At 59.3% G+C, this 21,434-nt stretch overlaps 1 protein-coding gene across 1 annotated transcript in view; it reads left to right on the forward strand.

Annotated features, from left to right (window-relative positions):
• Positions 1–21,173, forward strand: part of MN1 (MN1 proto-oncogene, transcriptional regulator) — a gene marked incomplete at both ends in the record, with an annotated part of 41,845 nt that extends 20,672 nt beyond the window's left edge. Inside the window, one exon of the mRNA XM_080717955.1 lies at positions 20,992–21,173. Coding sequence (XP_080574081.1) covers positions 20,992–21,173 — 182 coding nt within the window. The remainder of the gene's footprint in view (positions 1–20,991) is intronic.
• Between the last annotated feature and the right edge of the window lie 261 nt (positions 21,174–21,434).

Raw genomic sequence — 21,434 nt, forward strand, 5'->3', positions numbered from 1 at the left:
AGGTATGCGGAGCTGGGTCTCTGGGCAACCCCGGCCTGGCTCCTACCTTCTGGAAATTTCTCTCTGGCCTTCCTCGCCTGGTCTCTGGGTGCCAAAGAAACCCTAACAGGCTGCCGATGTCAAGTGCCCGGCATGCCCAGCCCTGTTTTAACGGCTCAGGGTAGAGCTGCCCGGGCTCACCCGGATGGGGTGGCGGCGTGGTGGGGTTGGGTCAGGCCATGCTGCCTCCTGAACCCGGGGTCTGCCTGTCTGTCCAGTCGGCCAATCCTGGTGTCTCCCGAGGCCCACTGAGCAGGACACCTCGGCCGTGTGGCCCGAGCCTGCCGGGTGCTGGTGCCCAGAGCTTCCCACAGGATGGCGGCCCCGCCTGGCCCCAGGGCTGGGGTGATCCCCGTCCAGACACTGAGTGCTGAGTCCGACTGTGTCTGGCCCCTGAGACCTAGCAGGGGCGCTGCTTCAGACCCAAGGACCCACCATCTCTTCTCTCCATCCCGGCCCCCATCCAGCCTCGGGCCCTGCCAGCCCAAGACCTGTCCTACGGAGTGAGGCTTCTGTATACAGTGCCCGTCCCGCGGGTCCCCTCCGGGGTCACCTTGTGCTGGACACTGGGGAGGAGAGGAGGGGCGCAGAAGGGACCCCCCCCCAGGCCTCCTATTCCTCTCCTTTCTTTCAGGGCATGTTGAGGATTGATTAAGAGAAAAGGAGCCGGGCGTGGTGGCGCACGCTTGTAATCCCCGCGCTTGGGAGGCAGAGACAGGAGGATCGCACAGGTTCGAAGCCAGCCGCGCGCGCGGGCTTAAGAGACCCTGTTTCCAAATAAAAATGTAAAAATAGGTCTGGGAGTGTAGCCCGGAGGTAGAAGGGCTTCCAGGAACCCCAGTACCACCACCAAAGAAAGAGAGAGAGAGAGAGAGAGAGAGAGAGAGAGAGAGAGAGAGAGTAGAGAGAAAGACAAGGTACTCGGGCTAGAACCTGGTGTGTCACAGGTGGCATTAGGCTTGGCTTAAAGCCGCGGGCGCCCCCGGGGTCATGGGCATGCCGCCTGCAGCTTTGGGGGGTGGTCTTGGGTGCTACACGCAGTACACAGTGGCCACTGTGACCGGCAGAGACTCCTCAGATGGCTAGATGCCTTTGCGTACAAGTCTGTGACCAAATGAATCTGGGACAGAGCTGGCCTTTCTCTGTATTTATGTAGAGTTGTCTTTATTTTTAATTTTTATTGGGATGCTGGAAATTGAACTCAGGCATCCTACCTCTGTGCTGCCAGCCCTTTTATCTTTTTTTTTTTTTGCAGGTTTGGGGATGGAACCCAGGGGCATTCGACCTCCGAGCTACACCCCCTACAATATTTTTTATTCTTTATTTTGAAACCGGGTCTCACTGAGTTGCGGAGGGCCTCACTAAGGAGCTGAGACTGTCTGCGAACCACGATCCTCCTGTCTCAGCCTCCCGAATGCTGGGATGAGAAGCGTGCGCCACCACGCCCGGCCCAGCCCTTTTATCTTTTAAAACAGGGTCTCTGAGGGCCTTGCTAAGTTGCCTAGCGGGCCTCCAACCTGCACCCCTCCTGTCTCAGCCTCCCGAGTGCTGGGATGACAGGTGAGCACCACTGTACCCACTTCCTTAGCTTTAAAAAACCAGCGCACACGCACACTCCCCAGCTCCCTGCTTGAGTGGAGTTAGGAGAACCGGCTCCTCCAACTGTTAGAAAACTTTTCAGCCAGGCGCGGTGGCCACGCTGGCAATCCCAGCGAAATTCAGGAGGCTTAGAGGATCACGGTTCCCAGACAGCCTCAGCTACTTAGTGAGGCCCTACACAACTCGGTGAGACACCGTTTCAAAATAAAGAATAAAAAACAGGGCAGGGGGTGTAGCTTGGAGGTAGAGTGCCCCTGGGTTCCAGCCCCAGTACCGCCCCCCCCAAAAAAATAATAATAATTGAAAAGATAGAAAACTTTTCTAAACCATTGTGATATCGGTGCTGATAGGTTTTAAAGAACCCTGAGGTGGAGCCTCCCACGGCTGAACGCCCGTGGGGTCGCCAGGGCGGGGCAGGTGTTTCCTCCTGGGGTTTCTTCCCACATCCATGGCACGGTGAGCAGGCCTGCTGGGCTCGCTCCATGGGTTTCTTCTCCATTTCACTTTTGGAAAGAAAATTTCTTCCAATTCCCCACCTTGTATGTTACTGACTAATCAGACAAAGGGGGGGGGGTGGCCAAGAGGATTGTGGGAGCAAAGCAAAGCCCGACCCCTAGCAGAGGGGCCACGTGCATGGCCCTGCTCGCGTGTCAAAGACCACGGGGCAAGCCAGGCAGCTCGGAGCACACCTGCGACCCCGGAACTCGGGAGGCCGAGGCAGGAGGATCGTGCGATTTCAAAGGCCAGCCTCGGCAACTTAGGGGGACCTCAGCAAGTCAACAAGGAGCTGTTTCAATGGTGTGGCTCAGAGGTAGAACACCCCTGGGGTCACTCTCCAGCACCAAGGAACAAAACAGAGACCAGGGCAAGCCGGGCGCCGTGGCGCACGCTTGTGATCCCAGTCCTTGGGAGGCTGAGACAGGAGGATCGCAGGTTCCGGGCCAGCCTCAGCTACTTAGTGAACTTAGTGAGACCCTGTTTCAAAACAGAGAATAAAAAATAGGGATGGGGATGTAACGTACTGCAAAAAAACAAAAAACAAACAAAAGTTCATCCCTGGGTGGGGAATCTCTGAGATCCCGGTGTCGCTGGGCCTCCCTCTCCCCCTCGCCTCCCTCTCCTCTCCCCCACCTCGCCCTTTCATGGCTGGGACAATGGGCCAGTTCCTTTGGGCTCCTCCACATTCTCTGCCCCAAACAAAACCATTCTTAACCCCAGATGACCGGGCCTGTGGTCGTTTTCCATTCTGCGTGCGGCCTTCAGGGGCCCGGGGGCTGGAGAGGGGACCCCAGGACCGCTGCATCTCATGGGAGGAGAAAGGAGGCGGCTGTCACTTGGATTCTGGGTCAGGCCAGCCCCCTCCCACCCGACCTTTAAGAACTGAGCCCGCCCGCCCCCCAACCCCAGTCCCGCGCGCCTCTTGGTGGACTCGGGATTTTTTTTTTTGTATTCTATTTGGTTATTATTATTTTTTAATGAGGTCAGACTGAAAATCCATCTGCCTGGGCCTGCCTAGGTTTGAAGGCAATTAAGTCGGAGACTAACCTCTTAATTAGGGTTCCCCGCGTAAATCTTATTTGATAAATTCCTTATCATCCCCGGGCTTTAACTACAGCACCGTCCTCCAGACGGGACTGAGCCCCCGGGGGCCCTCGAGGCAAATCCCCCCAGAGGGGCCCTGGCAGCCCCGCCGCCCGGGCGGGGCCGGGAGAGACCCCTTTCAGGGTTAATTAATCAGAAAATTGAGCGGAGCCGGTGATTCCCGAGAACTTGTCTGCCGCTTTTAAATCTCCGGCTCCCTCGCTCTGTCCCCCTTCTAGGTCTTTCTTCGATTTTATTTCTGCTGAAGGAAATCTGCGTCCTCCCTTCTTTGTGGGCCCCGCTTCTCCCCGACATGTCTGTGCAGGTCTTTCCTTCCCGTTTTTGAGGGAGCGCGGCTGGGAGCGGAGATGTCAGGGGTCAGGCGCTGGCGCTGGCGCTGGCGATGGGGCGGGGGCTCCGCTGCGCCCTCGGAGCACAGAGCCCATTAACCCTTTGGGGCCCAGCCCTGCCTGTGGCTTCAGGGACCTGCACCTTTTAACCCCTCTTTCCCCAGAGCCAGGGAACCTTGTCATGGGGGGGGCGCCCCCTTTTTAGAAATTATTATTTTTTTTTGGTACTAAGAATTGAACCCAGGGGCATTCTACCTTTGAGCTACACCCCCCAGCCCTATTCTTTCTTTCTTTCTTTCTTTCTTTCTTTCTTTCTTTCTTTCTTTCTTTCTTTCTTTCTTTCTTTCTTTCTTTCATTTTGGTGGTACTGGAAACCCTTCTACCACCGGGCTACACTCCCAGCCCTATTTTCTTTTTTTATTTTGAAACAGGGTCTCACTAAAGTTGCTACCAAGAGACTCACAGAGTTGCCGAGGCTGACCTCGAACATGTGATCCTCCTGTCTCAGCCTCCCGTGCACTGAGTACAGGTGTGCTTTTCATAGGGTTTTAAGTTACGGATCACTTCTGTGGGGGTGGGGGTGGCGGTCACGGTGGCCTCTTTATTTTATTTTATTTATTTATTTAGCCGTACTGGGGATGGAACCCAGGGGCGTTCGACCTCAGAGCTACACCCCCAGCCCTATTTTTTATTCTTTATTTTGAAACAGGGTCTCACTGAGTTGCAGAGGGCCTCACTAAGTAGCTGAGGCTGTCTGTGAACCGCGGTCCTCCTGTCTCAGCCTCCCGAATGCCGGGATTACACGCATGCGCCCCACGCCCGGCTAACAGCGGCCTCTTTCGAAGGCTGTCGGGCTGGGTTCTGGTACTGAGCCCGCAGTGTGTTAGAGACGAGGATCGAGCCGCCACCCGTGCGGATGTGGGCGCGTGGGTGGGTTAAAGCCGGGGTTAACCCAGCCAGCATCCGCAGGTCTGAGCCCTTGATTCCTGCACCAGACCCCCAGGATCCGCGGGAGACAGCGGCTCCCACCGACTCCACGCTGTTCTGAAGCGCTGAAGGCTGGGTGGGCCGCGCAGCGGAGCCGGGGAGGGGACAGCGCCCGTCTCTGGCAACGGGGTCTCTGGCAACGGGGTCTTATCACCTGCAGAGTTGCCGGGGGCAAAGCTGGCCCAGTGGTCTGAGAAGTGGGGCTCGGGAGAGGGGCATGTGGCCGGGGTGTTGCCAGGTGGCCCAGGGACCGGTCCCAGCCGCTCCTTCTGGGCTTAGTAAATATTACCTCCTGGCCTTAGTTTTCTTATCTGTGAATGGGGACCACGGCACTGTTGACCTCATGGGCTTTAAAATTTTGTTTCATGTTGTCGGGCTGGGGATTGAACCCAGGGGTATTCTACCCTTGAGCCTTTTTTTTTTTTTTTTTTTTTTTTAATTTGGAAACAGGCTTTGTTTCGTAGCTGAGAGCTTTGCTGAGTTGCTGAGGCTGGCCTCTGACCTGTGGTCCTCCTGTTTCAGCCTCCCAAGTACTGAGATGACAGGCTAAAGGAGTTTTGTGGGCACTGACCGGGTGAGCTTCGGTACAAACAGACTACCACTGCTGTCGGAGAAGAAAAATGTAGGTAGCAGTGGAGTCCCCCTGGTGTGATGAGCGCTTCTGTGGACAGCGAGCCTGGGGACCCTCAGTAGAAGCCAAGGAGACCTTTAAGAGGCTCCAGCCCGCCCGTGGGTTTCCCCTGAACTGGAGCTGTGTGGCCCTGGGCCAGTTACTTCGCCCCTCCGTGCTGCGGCGGCGGGGAGGAAATGCCAGCTTCCCGCCCAGCCAGTCTGGGTTGCGAGTGTGCAGGAGGTGAGGGCGGCCTGCTCTCGGCGCAGGCCCATAACCACCCCAGCCTCAGTTTCCCCTTCTATGAAATGGGCGCCGTGGAGCCCCTGCCTTCCGGGCTGCGCTGGGCAGCCGGTCGCCCTGGTGATGTGAGTCCACCGCGCGCTGCCTGCGGCGGGACTGGAGCCCTTGCCTCCCGGCCGCGGCCTCCTTTCCTCCCGCGCTCAGGAAACCAGCTCGGCATCTGTTTCCCCGGGAGCTGTTTAATATTCTTCCTCGGTAAAATGAACTCATCCGAGCCACCCAAAAACAGCTGAATGAGCCCCCGGCGCCCGGCGGCCTTTCACAGCGGCAGCGGGCCCCCCGGGCCTCGGGGAGGCTGGCAGGAGCAGCCGTGGAGAGGGGGCCCCTTTCTTCTCGGTGCCTCGGGGGAGCTGGGGCCCCTGCTGGGGCTCCTGGAGGCCAGTGGGGGCGTCACTGGGGAGGGGGCGGCCTGGGCTTCCCTGGATCACTCAGGGCTCCTTCTTCCTGCTTCTTGGCTGTGTGTGGGGTCTCCTTGGGGGAGGCTGAGAAAGTTAGGCCTTCCCCAAATTCCCCTGAGTGCCCCCCACCCGGCCTCCAGCGCGGCCCAGCAGCAGCAGGAAGACCCGCTGACTGTGACCACGGGTGGTGGTGGTGGTGGAGGAGGCGTGAGCGGCCCTGAGCCCTTGCTAAGGACCAGAGCGCGCTGCCCAGGTGCCCTTATTCCCATTTGACAGGCGAGGAAGCCGAGGCCCACGTAGCCTGGGGGTGGGGGGGCTCAGGCAGCACCGGCTCTTGTCCCCAAGCCCCTGTCTTGATTCCGCCACACAGCTGCACCTGCAGCGCTTCTGAGGCTCAGCGGTGTGTCCAGACAGGCGGCATGGCGCCGGGCATACAGTAGGCGCTGCATAAGTGCCCGCCGGTATCGCTGCTTGATGACTTGGTTGACCGCAAATCTCCGCGCCAGGTCCTTTCTGCCCACGGCCCAGCTGCTCTTCCACGTCCCGATTTTCACCCCAGCTGCCTCCAAAGGCAACTGAGAAAGGGTTTCCAGGTAGAAGCCAGATTAATTTCATGTAATTATCCGTGATAACACTAAATACTACTTGCAATTAGTCTTGGGCAATTTCTCTGCCAAGACGCAGTGAAGGAGGCAGGTGAAAGCGGGTCCAGTTGTCACCCACCGCTGGCCCGGTGCCGGCCGCCTGCGGGGGCCACGTGTGCTCGCCCTGAACGCCCCAGGGTGCTGAGCCCGCGCGGAGTCCTCCCAGGAGGAGCGCTGGCTGGGGACAAGACGGCCCCTATCCTCTGTCTTTATTTCTATTTATTTATTTACTTATTTACTTTTTGTACTGGGGATTGAACTCAAGGGCATTCTTCCCTCCAAGCTACACCCCCAGCCCTATTTTTTATTCCTTATTTTGAAACAGGGTCTCACTAACTAGCTGAGGCTGTCCGCGAACCTGCGATCTTCCTGTCTCAGCCTCCCGAATACTGGGATTACAAGCGTGCGCCACCACACCTGCCCGCCCAGCTGCTTATTTATTTCTGTTTATTTTTTGGTACTGGGGATTGAGTCAAGGGGTGTTCACACACAGTCCCTTTTAAGGCCACTGTGGGGCCTTAGGTCCGGTCCCTTCCTCTCTCTGCCTCAGTTTTATAATCTGTAAAATGGGAGTAATTTTGACTACTCAGTGAATCAGCACAGGGGCTGCCGACCCTTTTTTTAAGTGTCAGAAGGCGAGTGTTTGGGGCCGTCCACCCCATCAAGTCTCTGTCCTCACCTCCCAGCCCTGACCTCGTTACACACGAGCAGTGTCTCCGCGCAGATGAACAGGTGCGCCGGTGTGCCGACATGCCGCTATCCGTGGACACCGAATTCTGACTCACACACGACTTCCATTTTTGTGAAATAGTCTTACTTTGATTTCCCCCCCTCACCACCATTAAAAACATCAAGCAAAGCCGGGCGTGGTGGCGCACGCCTGTAATCCCAGCATTCGGGAGGATGAGACAGGAGGATCGTGGTTCGCGGGCAGCCTCGGCTACTATTTAGTGAGGTCTTTGCAACTCTGTGAGACCCTGTTTCAAAGTAAAGAATAACAACAACAACAAAAAAATAGGGCTAGGGTGTTGCTCAGAGGTAGACTGCCTCTGGGTTCCATCCCCAGTACTGCAAAAAGAAAGTTAAAAACATGTTTTTTCTGCAGAGTTGGAGCGATACCATGGCAGCTGTTTCGTTTTACATTTTATACCTGTAGTTTCGCACTGGTGTGTGTGTTTCTTGGACCAAGGTCAGACCGTCACTTCCGTGCGGGAGACCAAGGCCCAGAGAGGGAAGATGCGTTGTCTGCAGTCAGCCAGCTGGGACGCCCGCGCATGGGTCCTGGACCACGTGGTCCTCTGCTCGGCCCAGGGCCTGCGTCTTTCCTCCCCTCAGTTTCTCCACCTGGGAATGGCTGTCCTTCCATCCGGTCTGTGTCTCTGGGTGCTGACTGGGCCGTGGGCAGCGGTGCAAATCTCCCCCATCCTCTTTCAGTGACTCTGAACTCCAGGTGGTCCCCAGCCAGTGATGGCCGCGCCTTGCAGCTAAGCATCACGGGACGGGTGCTGCGCTGGCCAGAGAGGACCTGAGTGGGGGGGCGGAAGATGAAGTCAAGGGTCGCGTCCTCCGGGCTGGGTGTAGACTCTGGAGCCGTGAGGTCCAAGGTGGGGAGCGGCCGGGGGGTTCTCAGGACTGGGCTGTGGTTTCCACTGCGGGGCAGAGGGCCCTCCCTCGGCTCGTCATCCAGGGGATGTCGTGACGTGGGGAGGTGGGATGGCGGCAGTAGGAGCCGGAGCTGTGGCTTTAACCCTGGCTTGACCTTCACCCATCATCCTGCCCCACACAGGTCATCCATGTCTTTGGCCTCAGCTTCTGCCTCTCTGTGATTGGACCAGGTCAGGTAATCTGGATTGATTAGTCCTGGCTGCCTGTGGCACTGTGTTAAGACTCTAGGGCGGGGCCTGGGTTTCATAGGAGCAGTGCTGCAGTTGATTAGCAATGTCTGCTCTGGGCACCAGGGCGGTTGAGATGATTTGCTGGGTGTTTCCTGTGGTTGATAATCCCGGGAAAATCCGTGTTGGCGCCTCCCACCCCCAAACGTCCGTCCCATCCATCTATGGAAGCTTCCTATGCGAAACTGGTGAGGCTCACCTTTTGCAAGAAAACGTGTGTTGGCAGCAGCTGGCGGAGGCGGGGAGAGATTTTGCAGATTAACCTTCTAGACCAGCCCCATAGAATTCTGGGAGAACTTTGGGAGAGATGGGACCAACTCTCCCATAGAACTTTCTAGACCATAGAAATGTCCTCTGTCCGAGCCGGGCGTGGTGGTGCACGGCTGTAATCCCAGGATTTGGGAGGCGGAGACAGGAGGATTGCGGTTCGCGGACAGCCTCAGCTACTTAGTGAGAAGGCCTTTTGCATCTTAGGGAGACCCTGTTTCAAAATAAAGAATAAAAATAGGGCTGGGAGTGCAGCTCAGAGATGGAATGCCCCTGGGTTCCATCCCCAGTACCGCAAAAAAAAAAAAAAAAAAAAGAAAGAAAGAAAGAAAGAAAGAAAGAAAGAAAGAAAGGAATGAATGTCCTCTATCTGTCCTCTCTAGTGCTGCGCAGCTCTCAGATGCTAGAAATATAGTTGATTGCAAATGTAGCTGATTGATTTGATATAATTTAAAAATGCAGGAGCCACCTGTACTAGGGGCTACCCTGCTGGACATCCCATTTCTGGACTGGTCTTGCCCCCGAGCTTGTGGAAGTTCCCAAGGGCATCCAGTTGTGATACCCAAGAACTCTGGGTGGGCCCGTGGGTGGCAGCCTGTTGCTAGGCAACAGAAGCCGGCAGGCCCTCTGTAGCTCTGCCCACAGGCAGCGGCAGCCTCCTCTGCAGGAGGTTCTGGTTCCCCAGGTGGGTGAGCTCTGCCAGGGGGAAGGTTTTCCTTTTCTGCATGGCTAGCTCTCCGGCTGGGGCCTGGTTCCCTGGGGCTCAGACCCTGCGAGGGCGAGGCCTGGCCTGGATGGACGCTCACCATCAGGGGACACCGATGCTGGGCTCGATATCCCCTGTTCCCCAGGAAGCAAGAGCCGCAGGAAGGCGGGTGAGGGGATTTAGGACAGCTGGGAACACGCGTCTCTCCCCTTCTTTCCTGTTTGTTTCTGGTGTAGGACAAAAGTCCAAGAGTCTTTGGAGATGGACTCCGCCGTGTCTTCGTCTTCTTGTTTTTGATACTGGGGCTGGGACCCAGGGGCATTCCGCCTTGGAGCGACACTCCCAGCCCTTTTATTTTTATTTTTTAACAGAGCAACAAGGTCTTGCTCTGTTGCTGAGGCTGGCCTTGAAACTGTGATCCTCCTGTCTCAGCCTCCCAAGCCCTGGGGTCACAGGTGTGCGTCACCGCGCCCGGCTGGACTTGGCGGTCTTGAGTCAGCGGGACCCTCTCTGTGTGGCGCTGGGCAAGTCCATCATGTCTGGGCTGTGGTGTGGTTTTCTTCCTTTCCTGGGAAGGAATCAGTTAAATAATTCTCTGCTGCTCTGATCCTCTCTCTCTCTCTCTCTCTCTCTCTCTCTCTCTCTCTCTCTCTATGTCTAATAACAAATCAAAACAAAAGCCCAACCAACAGCCCCACCCAGCCCAGAGATGGCGTCAGGGCGATGCACTCACCCCAGGCCTCAGCGCAGAGGCCGCCGGGCTGGGAGGGGGCCTTCCCGGGGCAGGGTCCAGCAGAAGAAAGTTGCTCTGGCCGAGGACGGCTGGCTTTGTCCTCCATGAAAGGCGCCTCCATCCTGTGGCTCCTTCGCCCACCTGCAGGGTCTAAAACCACCTGGGAGAGTTCCAGCTTCCAGACTTGGAAGGAAGGCTGCTGGCCGGGTGGGATTCTGGAGAGGGAAGGGGTGCTCCTCTGCCTTAGGAATTTTGGGAGGAGCGTAGCGATGTGAAGGCAGGTCCCTGTCCTTGGCACCCCAGGCCTGGGAAAGCTCCTGTTCCAGGTCATCTGAGCCCAAGGATTCATGCTTTGAGTTCACTTTGTGTTAGACATTTGTTCTGAGGGGAGGAAATTGAATCCAGGGGCCTGCTACCTCCAAGGTAGAGTCATATTTTTTATTATTATTATTATTATTATTATTATTATTATTATTATTATTTTGGAAGCAGAGTTTCTGTAAGTTGCTGAAAGCTTTACTAAATTGCTGAAGCCGGCCTCAAACCTTGCAATCCTCCTGTCTCAGCCTCCCAAATAACTGGGATTACAGGCGTGCGCCTCTGTGCCTGATTGATTTTAGAGATCCTGTAGGGTTCCTTCTGCCCCAGGGACTGATGTGGCCAGCTCCTCTGGGCTGAGGGCCTCCTGTGGGCCGGGTGCCAGAGACAGCGTGGCGAGCAGAAGAGACCCCTCCTCAGTTCCACGGGCCGCACATGCCGGGGCCGTGGCAGGTAGCGGGGCAGTTGTAAGATGTCAGTCCCGGGAAGGGTGGTGGTGGCTATCAGAGCCCACGGAGGGGCTTGGAGACCCCAGGAAGAGGGGACAGAAGCCAGCCGGGTGCAGGCTGGGACAGTGGAGGTCCAGGTCAAGGAAAGAGACGGTGGGAGAGGTGTCGCTGCCTCTTGGTGAGGGCGTCGTGAGAGTCCACCGTTAACCTCTAGACGAGTTGGGCGCGGGCCGAGCTGGCCGTGTCTGTGCCCCATTGACCCCTCTCTCCTTGGTCTTCCCAGCCCCTGAGGGCGGGTCTGTGCCTTCCCAGGAGGCTGTGCTGGCCCCGCCCTGGCAGGAGAGGAGAGGAGAGGAGAGGCCCTGGGTCTTAATCCCGCTCCTCTATCCCAGAGACATTTGCAAATACAGAAAATCCTTCCAGAGGCAGGGCATGGCTGTCAGCAAGCGCCCGTCTGGGGAACTGAGGGAAGGAAGGTGAGGCCGACTTAGTCACCCGCCCCGCCCCGCACCTGGCTCTTCCCAGGCTCCCTGCCTTCCTGGGGAGCCCACGCCCGGCTCTCCAAGCCAGTGCCAGAATCACAGGCACCTGCGTCGTGCAAGCCCAGCCCGCCATCCCGGAGCCCAGCCAGCGAGCACCTGTCCACCCGTCCTCCACCCCACGGCGGCGGAGAGATCAGTGGACATTTCCCAGCGGCCCACAGGGTGGTTTGGATGGGACGCTCACTCGGGACTCGGGTGGGTGGGTGGCCTCCGTAGGTCACGAGGTCACAGATGTCTTATGCTGGGTTCATTTTATGTTTCAATTTGAGTGGGCCAGGAGGTGCCCAGATATTTGGGTAATCATCATTTCTCTAAAGGATCCTGACCAGAGCCGGGCGTGGTGGCGCACGCTTGTCATCCCAGCGTTCGGGAGGCTGAGACAGGAGGATCGCGGTTCGTGGACAGCCTCAGCTGCTTAGTGAGGCCCTCTGCAACTCAGTGAGACCCTGTTTCAAAATAAAGAATAAAAAATAGAGCTGGGGTATAGCTTGTAGGTAGAATGCCCCTGAGTTCCATCCCCAGAACTGAAAAAAAAAACCAAAACAAAACAATAAATAAAGGAACCTGACCGACACATACAGTCTGTCACAGCCAAATGGAAACAGCATAAACAAGTTCACGAGTGTGGTTGTTTCAATAAAACTTTATTTACACATCGGGGGGGGGCCGACTCAGGCTTGCGGGCTGGGGCTGGGGCTTGCTGAGCCTGGCAGGCTCTTTGTCTGTGAAGTGGGGCTAAGGGACTAGATTCTGCTGGGCCGGGCGAGGGCTGAGCGGGGTAACCTCAGCCGTAGCGTAGCCGACATGGCCAGTGTTCTCTGTCGTCTTCTCCCGTAGCCCTGAGCGGCCGGGTATGATCTCATCCGCAGGGGAGGAAGCCCAAGCGCAGATTAAGTGCCGGTCCCTTAACCTTCCTAGTCACTGGGCTGTACTTTTGCTTTTCTGGCCTCAGTTTCCCTATTCGTAGCTGCAGAGAGAAGCCAGTGCAGCGAGTCACGGGACCGCCAGTCACTCCCGTCGTGCGGAGGGTCACGAAGGACAGGGAGGCCGTGTCCCTCCTGGAGGTCAGGGCCCGTCAGGACCTGAGCCGGGTTTGTCGGGGACCCGAGTTACAGGTCGGCCCAGTTAGAGCAGAGCTTTCTCCAGGTGCCCTTTCTGGTTTGGTGCGGGGCATTGTGCCGTCCTTAGGTGCTTAGGGTTGGAGAAGCCGGGGCCCACGTACATTCCTAAATCAGGTGTCCCATGCCGAGGCTGGAGTGAACGAGGCTCAAGCCATTTATACATCCCGACAGAGTCCTATCCTGCTCCGAAGCCTTCCGTGGCTCCCCATTGCCTGCAGGAACAAGTCCAAACTCCTTCCAGGGTTTTCTGAGTTACGTAGGCTTTCTGCCTTCTGCACCCCTCAAAGTCTTCCCAGATCCCGGCGCTCCCCAGGGCCCTGACGGCGGCTTGGGCTTTGCGGCAGGTGTTTCCCAGAATGCCTCTGGGCCAGGCTGGGGACTCCTGGCACAGCCGGGGCAGCTCTTTGGTCATGGTGCTTTTGCGGGTGTCCTTGTGAGGACCTCCCAGGGGCCCCCCAGGCCAGGGAAACAGTTACAGCAGGAGACGCCAAGTGTCTCTGGGTCCCAGACGTCCCGCCCCCTCCTCACAAGGCAGGAGTGACCCGGAGTGGGGCGCAGAATCGCGGGGAGCTGTGGCGGATCCGGGGTCCAGCGCCTGGTGGTGGCCAGGGCAGGCTTGTCCCCACGGTGTGTGACTGTCCCACTGCCCAGCCCCGTGCGGAGACCTCCCAGGGGGCCAGGGCAGGTGAGCAGGCCAGCCGCCCCCTGGCCCCCCAGGAAGGAGCGCCCCAGAGCCGCAGATGGGGGACGAGGCGAGACTCTGGAAACACCCTCTCCGGGTTCAGCCTTCTGGCTGAAGGCCCAAGAGCCGAGCTTGCCTGCATCTATCTTGTTTAATGCAAGTCGGTATTGTCAGCCAGGGCTCAGGGAGGGGTCCACTCGGTGGGCCAGGAAGGTAAGAAGATGCTCCCGGGGGGCCGGGCTGGAGCGCTGAGTGTCAGGTGGGATTACTCCATGGCGCTGGGCACCGCGGCTCGGGACTTCTCCTCCCCAGGGCCACGGACAGCCCCGCCACGGCGTGGTGCAGGTGATGGGGATGGAGTCTCAGCTGGGCAGGATGGGAGGCACCAGGGCCTGTGAGGAGCCACCCGGTCCCCGGAACGGCGGTCCCCACGCCGGGTCTCCTCCTCCAGCTGGGGCCGTCCCCGCTCCTGAGACCCGTCTGTCCGTGGCCAGTGCTGATGTCCCCTGGACACAGCTCCTCCCGGGCCTCCACCATCCCAATCTAAGTGACAGCTGCCCTCAGCCAAGTCAGCTCCGATTAATTTCCGAAGGCCTCGGTGGCTGGCGCGCGTCTGCCCACGGCCCGCTCCCTGCTCCCCGTGGCCAGCGGGGCCGTCCCGGCCAGGGCCCAGGGCCAGGGGGCCGCGTGCCTCCTGCCGCGGGGACCACGCGCCGCCCCTGACCCGCGGCTCCCACAGCAGCCGCCGCTGCACGGGGAGCCCCGCAGGGAGGGGACGGCGGCTTCTGTCCCAGCTGCTCTGTCAGCCCCGATAGTTCTCATCCTGGTGGGAGCCTGAGGGCCTGTCTCCAAGACCCAGGAGAGAGCTGACCTCAGAGGGAGAGGGAGAGGGGAAGACAGAGGACTAGACGCAGGAGGGAGGGGGAGACAGCGGGAGGAGGGAGAGGGATGCTGGGAGGACGGAGGGGTGAGGGGAGGAGGATGGGACCCGCGCTCGGACCACTGACGTTTTCTTCATGTCTTCATGTGACTAGTAAAACCATTAGTCGGCCTCAGACATGTGCCGTGGCCTCGGGCCTGCTGCTGGCCGGCTGCCTGACCCTGTCCGTGACGTTGGCACGAGCCTCAGTTTCCCCTGCCGTGAGGTGGGCCCACTCTCCCTGGGTGTCAGTACGCTCTCAGGAGATGGGGACCGGTGGTATGCAGAGCCCGAAGACAGAGACGGCCGTTTTCCTCTCTCCCTGTTCTGTCTGGATGGGGAGTGGGCTAGGGGCCGGGGTGCAGGTGGAGGGCCGGGCGGTCCCCTGGGCCTGGCCCATGGGAGTTCCCAGTGTCCCTCAGTCCCTGACCCCTGGGTGGTGCCTGGGCTAAGGTGGAGGCGCTCAGGTTCTGGTTTTTTTTTTTTTTTTTTTTGGTGGTACTGAGGTTCCTGGAAGCCATTCTACCTCCGGGCTACACTCCCAGACCTATTTTATACTTTTTATTTGGAAACAGGGTCTCTTAAGCCAGCACGGCTGGCTTCGAACCTGCGCGATCCTCCTGTCTCCGCCTCCCAAGCACGGGGATTACAAGCGCGTGCCACCACACCCAGTTTAAAATCTCATCTTTCCAAAGGGCTGGGTGGGTCGTCCAGCCCCATGCCAGCCAGTCTTTTAGACAGGACCAGACAGGCCCAGAGCGGGTGTGACTTACTCAAGGTCACACAGTGAGCAGGTCGCAGGTGGCAGGGGCTGGTGATCTTTCGGGAAACCTTTAGCCAAATCCTTCCCAGGTGCCTGCTCTGTGCCAGGGAGCAGGGATCCCCACACACATGGCCGCCTCTGCCCCCCACCCCCCCGCCGGCTCCCCTGGAGGGGTCGCTTCTAGAGGTCATGCAGAGCTGGGATTCAGGCCGGGCTGGACTCAAACCCAGGGCTCCGTCAACCCAGGGTCCGAGCTCTGAGTCAGAGCGGCTCTCCCTGCCTCGCTTGGGCGGTGGCGGGTCTGGCATTTCCTGCTAAGTTGGGGGCCGCGTAGACTCCCTTTCTGTTGAGATTTTTTTTTTATTTTTTGGCACTAAAGAATCCAGGCGCATTCTACCTCCAAGCCACACACCAAGCCCCATTTTTGTGTGTGTGTGGTACTGGGGTTCCTGGAAACCCTTCTCTGGGCTACACTCCCAGACCTATTTTGTATTTTTATTTTGGAAACAGGGTCTCTTAATCCAGCCAGGCTGGCTTTGAACCTGCGCGATCCTCCTGTCTCCGCCTCCAAAGCACGGGGATTACAAGCGTGCGCCACCACGCCTGGCTCCCTTTTTTTTTTTCTTTTAAACAGGACCTTGCTAAATTGCCGAGGCTGGCCTTGAACCCATGATCCTGGTGTCTCCGCCTCCTGCGCACTGGGCGGACGGGCAGGCGCCACCATGCCTGGCTCTGCAGAGACCCACTCTTGCTGCCCGAGCCCAGCGCTGGTGTGTCCCCAACTCCGTCCTTCCTTCCTTCGAGAGAGGAACATGGCCCAGGTGTCGACTGTGGACAGGCAGAGGAGGAGTCTTTCTTGGGGACATGGGGCCTGCCAAAGGTTCCAGTTGAGTCTGGGGGCTACACCCTGGGTCAGGCCTGCTCCGTTTGCTGGGCAGGCTCTGTGACGATAGTGGTGGTGGTGGTGGTGGTGGTTGTTGTTGTTGTTGTTATTATTATTATTATTATTACTATTATTTGGTGCTAGAATTGAACCTGGGACATTCTACCTCTAAGCTGCACCCCCAGCCCTTTTTATCAGGGTCTTACTAAGTTGTTGAGGGTTTTACTAACCTTCGGAGGCTGGCCTTGAACCTGTGATCCTCCTGCCTCAGTCTCCTGAGTCCTGGGATTACAGGCGTGCGCCACCGCGCCCTGCTTCAGCGTTGCAGTAAAAAGCCTTGTGGACGGCCTGGGGTGCAGTTCAGCGGTTACTACTTGTCCAGCATGTTTGAGGCCCTGGGTTCGATTCCCGGAGCTGACAGGGCGTCCCTGCAGCCAGCAAGGCGGTCGCCAGCGGTGCCATTTCATCCGGTGGCTGGGGGTGCAGGTGCCGTCTGCCAGCCAGGCTGCGGGTCACTGCCTCGGCCTGGGGCACTGGAAGAACATGGCCGGAGGGGCAGCTGGGCGGGCTGGGGGGAGTCAACAGAGGAGACAGCGGCGCTGGTGCGGGAAGGGCTGGCAAGGCCTGAGGCCATGGCGTATGGGGGGATTGGCACTGGGGACTCCGGGGCTGCTGAGGTCTGGAGAGGAGGTGGGTGGCCCAGCCTCTGAGACTCCTGGGCCCCCTTAGCACTGAATTCACCCCCACCGCCACCAAGTCAGGACAACCCAGAAGCTGCCTCCCTGCCGGGACGCGGGAGAGGCTTGCCTGTGCCGGGCCCACAGTGCCTCTTACATAACGGGAGTTAAAAATACACAGGGAACTCTAATTCGCCTGCTCTGCTCTGCCTAGAACGGCACCCTGGGGCCCTGCCGGGGCGGGCAGGGGGTGGGGGAGCCCGGCACCCACCGAGACGGAGAGGCTGCGCCCCAGAGCGGCAAAGGGCCCCGCCGGCCAGCTACGCCCCGGGCTGAGAGGGAATCTCAAGATCCGGATCTTCCTTGTACCTTTTCCCCCACCCACTATCTCATTTAATTCTCTCAGTAGCCCAGCAGGAGCTCAGGGTGCCCCCACAGGACAGCCCAGGTCGGCAGGGAGCCCCGTGCGCACTCCTCCCCGCACCCTGCGGGGCTCCAGACGCCCCCTGCCCCCGGGGCCGAGGGTCGGGCTGAGACGCAGCTGGAGGGCAGTTGAGGCAGGTGCCCGCCCGGCCCGGCTCACCCAGATCCTAACCTCTTCCGCGGGTTTTCAGAGCAGACCCCTGTGATGACCAGGCCCCTTAGCTAATTTAAAAAATATATATAAATAAGAAAAGGTTGGGCACAGTGGTGCACACCTTCATCAACTTGGGAGGCTGAGACAGGAGGACCTCGGGGTGGAGGCCAAGCTCAGGGACCTGCGCACTTTTGCTGTGGGCGTGGCCCCCAAAGTCCCGGGACCCTCCAGGCAGCGTGGGCTGGGCCGGCACTGCGGCGAAGCCTCTTTCTTTTTCTTAACTCTTTCTCTCTTTTTGGCACCGGTGATTGAACCCAGGGGTATTCTACCCCTGCGCCACACCCTCAGTTCTTTTTATTTTTCTTTTTTGGCACTGGGGATTGAGCTTAGAGACATTCCACCTCCCACTTACACCCCAGCTGACCTTATGTCTTTACTTGGAAACAGGGTCTCACAAGGTTGCTGAGGGCCTGGCTACGTTCCTGAGACTGGCCCTGAACCTGCGATCCTCCTGTCTCGGCCTCCCAAGCACCGGGCTTACAGGCATCCACCACCACGCCTGGCTCTTTTTATTTTTTATTTTATTTTTATCTATTTATTTATTTTGGTGGTACTGGGGTTCCTGGAAGCCCTTCTACCTCTGGGCTACACTCCCAGACCTATTTTTACATTTTTATTTGGAAACAGGGTCTCCTAAGCCAGCGCGCGAGGCTGGCTTCGAACCTGCGCGATCCTCCTGTCTCAGCCTCCCAGGTACTGTGATCCTAAGTGTGTGGCACGGTACCGGCTAGACCACTTCCCTTAGTGCTGCGGGCAGCCCGCCGGCCAGGCCTACCTATGATCCCCCCATTCCTAGAACCGGGGCTCCGGGGGCCGCGGCGAGGTCCCCGTGGCGCTCAAGCAGCCGCTGTCCTGTGCAGCCCTGTGGGGACCATAAGTGATGTTGGCTGCCCCCCCCCCGTGGTTTTTGTGGCCCCTGCCCTGGAGAGGAGGGCTGGTCCACATGGCGAAGGGCCTCCGAGAGAGGGATGGACCATGGGCGCCGGTGACCAGTCAATGGCTGTCTTTGGAAACTATCCTGGGCCCCTCTTACTGAGCGGCCAGGTCCGTCTGCTCCCCACGAGGGGACACCAGCCACCTGCGTTCCTGAGTGGCCGGGGCAGCCGGGGTCCCTCCAGGTCCCCCAAATCACCAAGCCCAGGTGAAGCCTCGCTGCCTACAGTGGGGGTGCTTGGGTGTCTCCCCAGCTTGGGACTCGTGGGCTAAAAGGAGCTCACTTCTCAGGGTCTCCCAGTCTGCCGAAAGGGTCACCCCAGGGTCGCGGGTAGACTCCTGAGCGCCACGGGGTGCCAGCCGGGCCCTGCGGCCACAGCTCACGGGGCCGCAGATGAGACTCGCTGCTCTGTGGAGTCGGCCCGGCTCGCGGGGTCCCCAGCCCTGGGGACTCGGCCAGGGGCGGTTTCTTCTCAGATGCCGGCGTGGGGCCTGGCTTGGGGACTGCGGTCCTCCACCCCGGCGGCGGGGACAGGCCTTGACTTGAGCCCACTTCCCTGGGATGATTTATCGGTAGCCAGGGGGAGCCCCCATCCCGGGGCGTGTTGGGTTCCCCCGGAATGAATCCGCCCGCGGATGGGCTCGGTCATGCTCGGATTGTGGAGAACTGAAGAACAAGCCAGTCTTAGAAACATTCCCCACGGAGCCCCGGCGGCTCCCGCTCGGCCCAGGCCCAGGCCGAGGAGGGGCAGTCCCTGCTCTGGACGCCGGGAGCCCCTCACCCTCAGCCCCAGGCCCCCACCCCACGGCGGGGCTTGCTGGGGTCCTGTGGACGGTGCATGGCCATGCTCAGCTGAGTGCCCCAGAGCAGTGGGCTCTGGGGCTGGGCAGAGCGCGCACGCGCCATCGTGACTTGGGGGGATTTGGCCCTGGGGGGGCCGCTGTGAGCACCACTCGGCTCAGTCCCTGGTCTCCCCACGAGGTCCCACCTCCCCCCAGAGCCAGGGGCCCAGGCTCCTCTCTGCTTCAGCAAAGGCACCGTCTCCCCCGAGCCTCCGTGTCCCCATCTGTGCAGTGGGTCCAAGCGATGGGGGCCCCCCAGGGGGTGCGTGTGGAGACGGGACACCTCACTTTCAGAATCTGCCCCTCTCTCTGCCTGAGGCTTCCCCGTCCCCACCCAGGTCTCACACTCCTTTGGGGACCACACAGGGGGCGTCCACCGTGCCCCTGGGCCCGGCTCGGAGGCGAGCGTCCCGGGTATCTGCAGTGTGGCTCAGGCCAGATGGGCCTTGAACCCCATCTTTCCCTTCTCCACGCGAGGATGTGGAGACCCCAACCTCAGGGCAGGAGTGCCGCCACCAACCACCAGTCCCCGGGAACGGGGGCGCTGCAAGGACCCCTCACCTGCTGGCCCCCCAGAGTCCCAGTAGCCCAGTGTGGGGACATCTGTGTATCCAGGTCAGCGCAAGGCCTGGGGGCCTGATCCTGGGTCTGGGTACTCCAGGCAGCTAAGGGTCAGAGAGGGGACGAGTGGGGCCTGGAGGCCCCGCAGGGCAGTTACGACTTCACAGTGACCATGTGTGCGTCTGCCAGCACCTGCCCCGCACATAGTAGGGCCTCCATAAGGGAGTATTAATGGCGTCAATAATTAGGAGTGCAGGCGGGCCTCTCCTTGGTTCCCAGCATGCAGGCCCGCAAGCCCTGGGGTGGTGTGGGACCCAGCGCAGTTAGTCACTGCGCCCCCCCAGCCTGGGCCCAGCCCTTGGGGAGATCTCTGCAGCTGGGCTCCTGGGGGAGGCCCCCTCCCCGCTGGCGGCGGCTCCTGGCTCCTGGCGCAGCGCCCGCAGGCGCAGGCTGGTGCTGGGGGAGGCAGGCGGGGTGGTGGAGTTCAGTACCTGGGTGTGCTCCTTCAGCCAGAGTCGGCCCCACCCCCAATTCCAGAGCCCCCCACTGCTGCCGAGGCAGAGGGCACAGTTAGCCCGCGTTCGTAGCCGGGCCTAACTCCTGCTAAGGCGGGAATGGCTGCCAGATGCCCTTAGACCTTGACCTTGCAGGCCAGCACAGATATCAGCATGGCCGCTGGGGTTTGGGGTCACCGGAGGGCCCTGTGGATGATCCCGCTTCAGAGAGAGGGGGTGGGGGGAGACCTGACTCCTGTGGGGCTCGACTTGGGGCTCAGCACCGCGCGGGTCAGAGCTGGGTGTTGAGGGAAGCCCGAGCCTGAGCCTTTCTGGGAGGACTCGGGGGCCGGGCACCGAGGACCAGGGCGCAGCCTGGCAGGTGCGGGCTGCCTCTGCCCCTCGAGGCGCCCTGGGAGGCTCCGCTCCTGCTGCACCGTGAGCCGGGCTGGGGCGAGGGGAGCCTGGCTCTGCGGCCCCACGGGGCAGGCTGGGCACCACCTGTGTCCCCTGGGGACCGTACTATGCATTTCCTCCAAGTGCCGGGCAGGTGTCCACGTCCGTCTTTCAGGTCTTCGTGTTCTTAGCCGCTGTCCTTCTCTCCCGGGCTTGGTATGCAGTGAGCTGCAGTTTTAAGAGGCTTCCCTTTGAGGCTAAGACAGGATCTCAGGTTCCAGGCAACTCGGCAAGACCCTGTTTCAAAATTAAAAAAAAAAAAAATTAAAAAGGGGGTGGATCTTGGAGTAGAATGCCCCTGGGTCCCATCCCCAGGACTAAAAAGAATTCATAAAAAGTTCCCAGGACATAGCAGGCCCTGACAACGGTTCCTGACCCGCACAATCCTCTCCTCTGCCCTTTCGCTGTGCCCGGCGGCAAACTCCTACATGTCCCTTGACCCCCGATTTAGGTGCCCTTCCTCCAGGAGGCCTTCCTAAGTCCCTCAGGTCCAGTTAATGTCTTGGGAATGCTAGTCCATCAGAGATGGGTCCGGCCCAACACCCGCAGGTGCCCTCAGTGCCCGGCCTTGGGCCGCTAACTCCTCTGTCTGCTTCCTCTGCAGCCCACGACCTCCCGGCCAGCAAGGCCCCCGCCACGCAGCCCGGAAGCCACTTACAGTGCCTGTCCGTCCACTGCACCGACGACGTGAGCGACGCCAAGGCCCGCGCCTCCGTGCCCACCTGGCGCTCCCTCCACTCCGATATCTCCAACCGTTTCGGGACCTTCGTGGCCGCCCTGACTTGAGCCCGCCGGAGCCATGCCCGCCGCCTCGCGTGGAGAGGGCCACTCTCGCGAGTGGACGCTTTTATTTTGGAGGGGGGAGGGTCTAGGTTGGTATCTCCTTAGTGGCACGGACCGGAAAGGGTTAACTTAAAGGGGCGGGGGGGAGAAAAAGATAACCTCAAAAGTTGTTCTTTCTTTTTTCTTTTCTTTCTTTTCTTTTCTTTTTTTTTTTTTTTTTTTTTAAAGAAACTGTCAGCTACACTACGTTACCAATGTTAACCT

This window comes from Muscardinus avellanarius (assembly GCF_963383645.1).
Source record: "Muscardinus avellanarius genome assembly, chromosome: 21".
In the NCBI taxonomy this organism is placed as follows: domain Eukaryota; kingdom Metazoa; phylum Chordata; class Mammalia; order Rodentia; family Gliridae; genus Muscardinus; species Muscardinus avellanarius.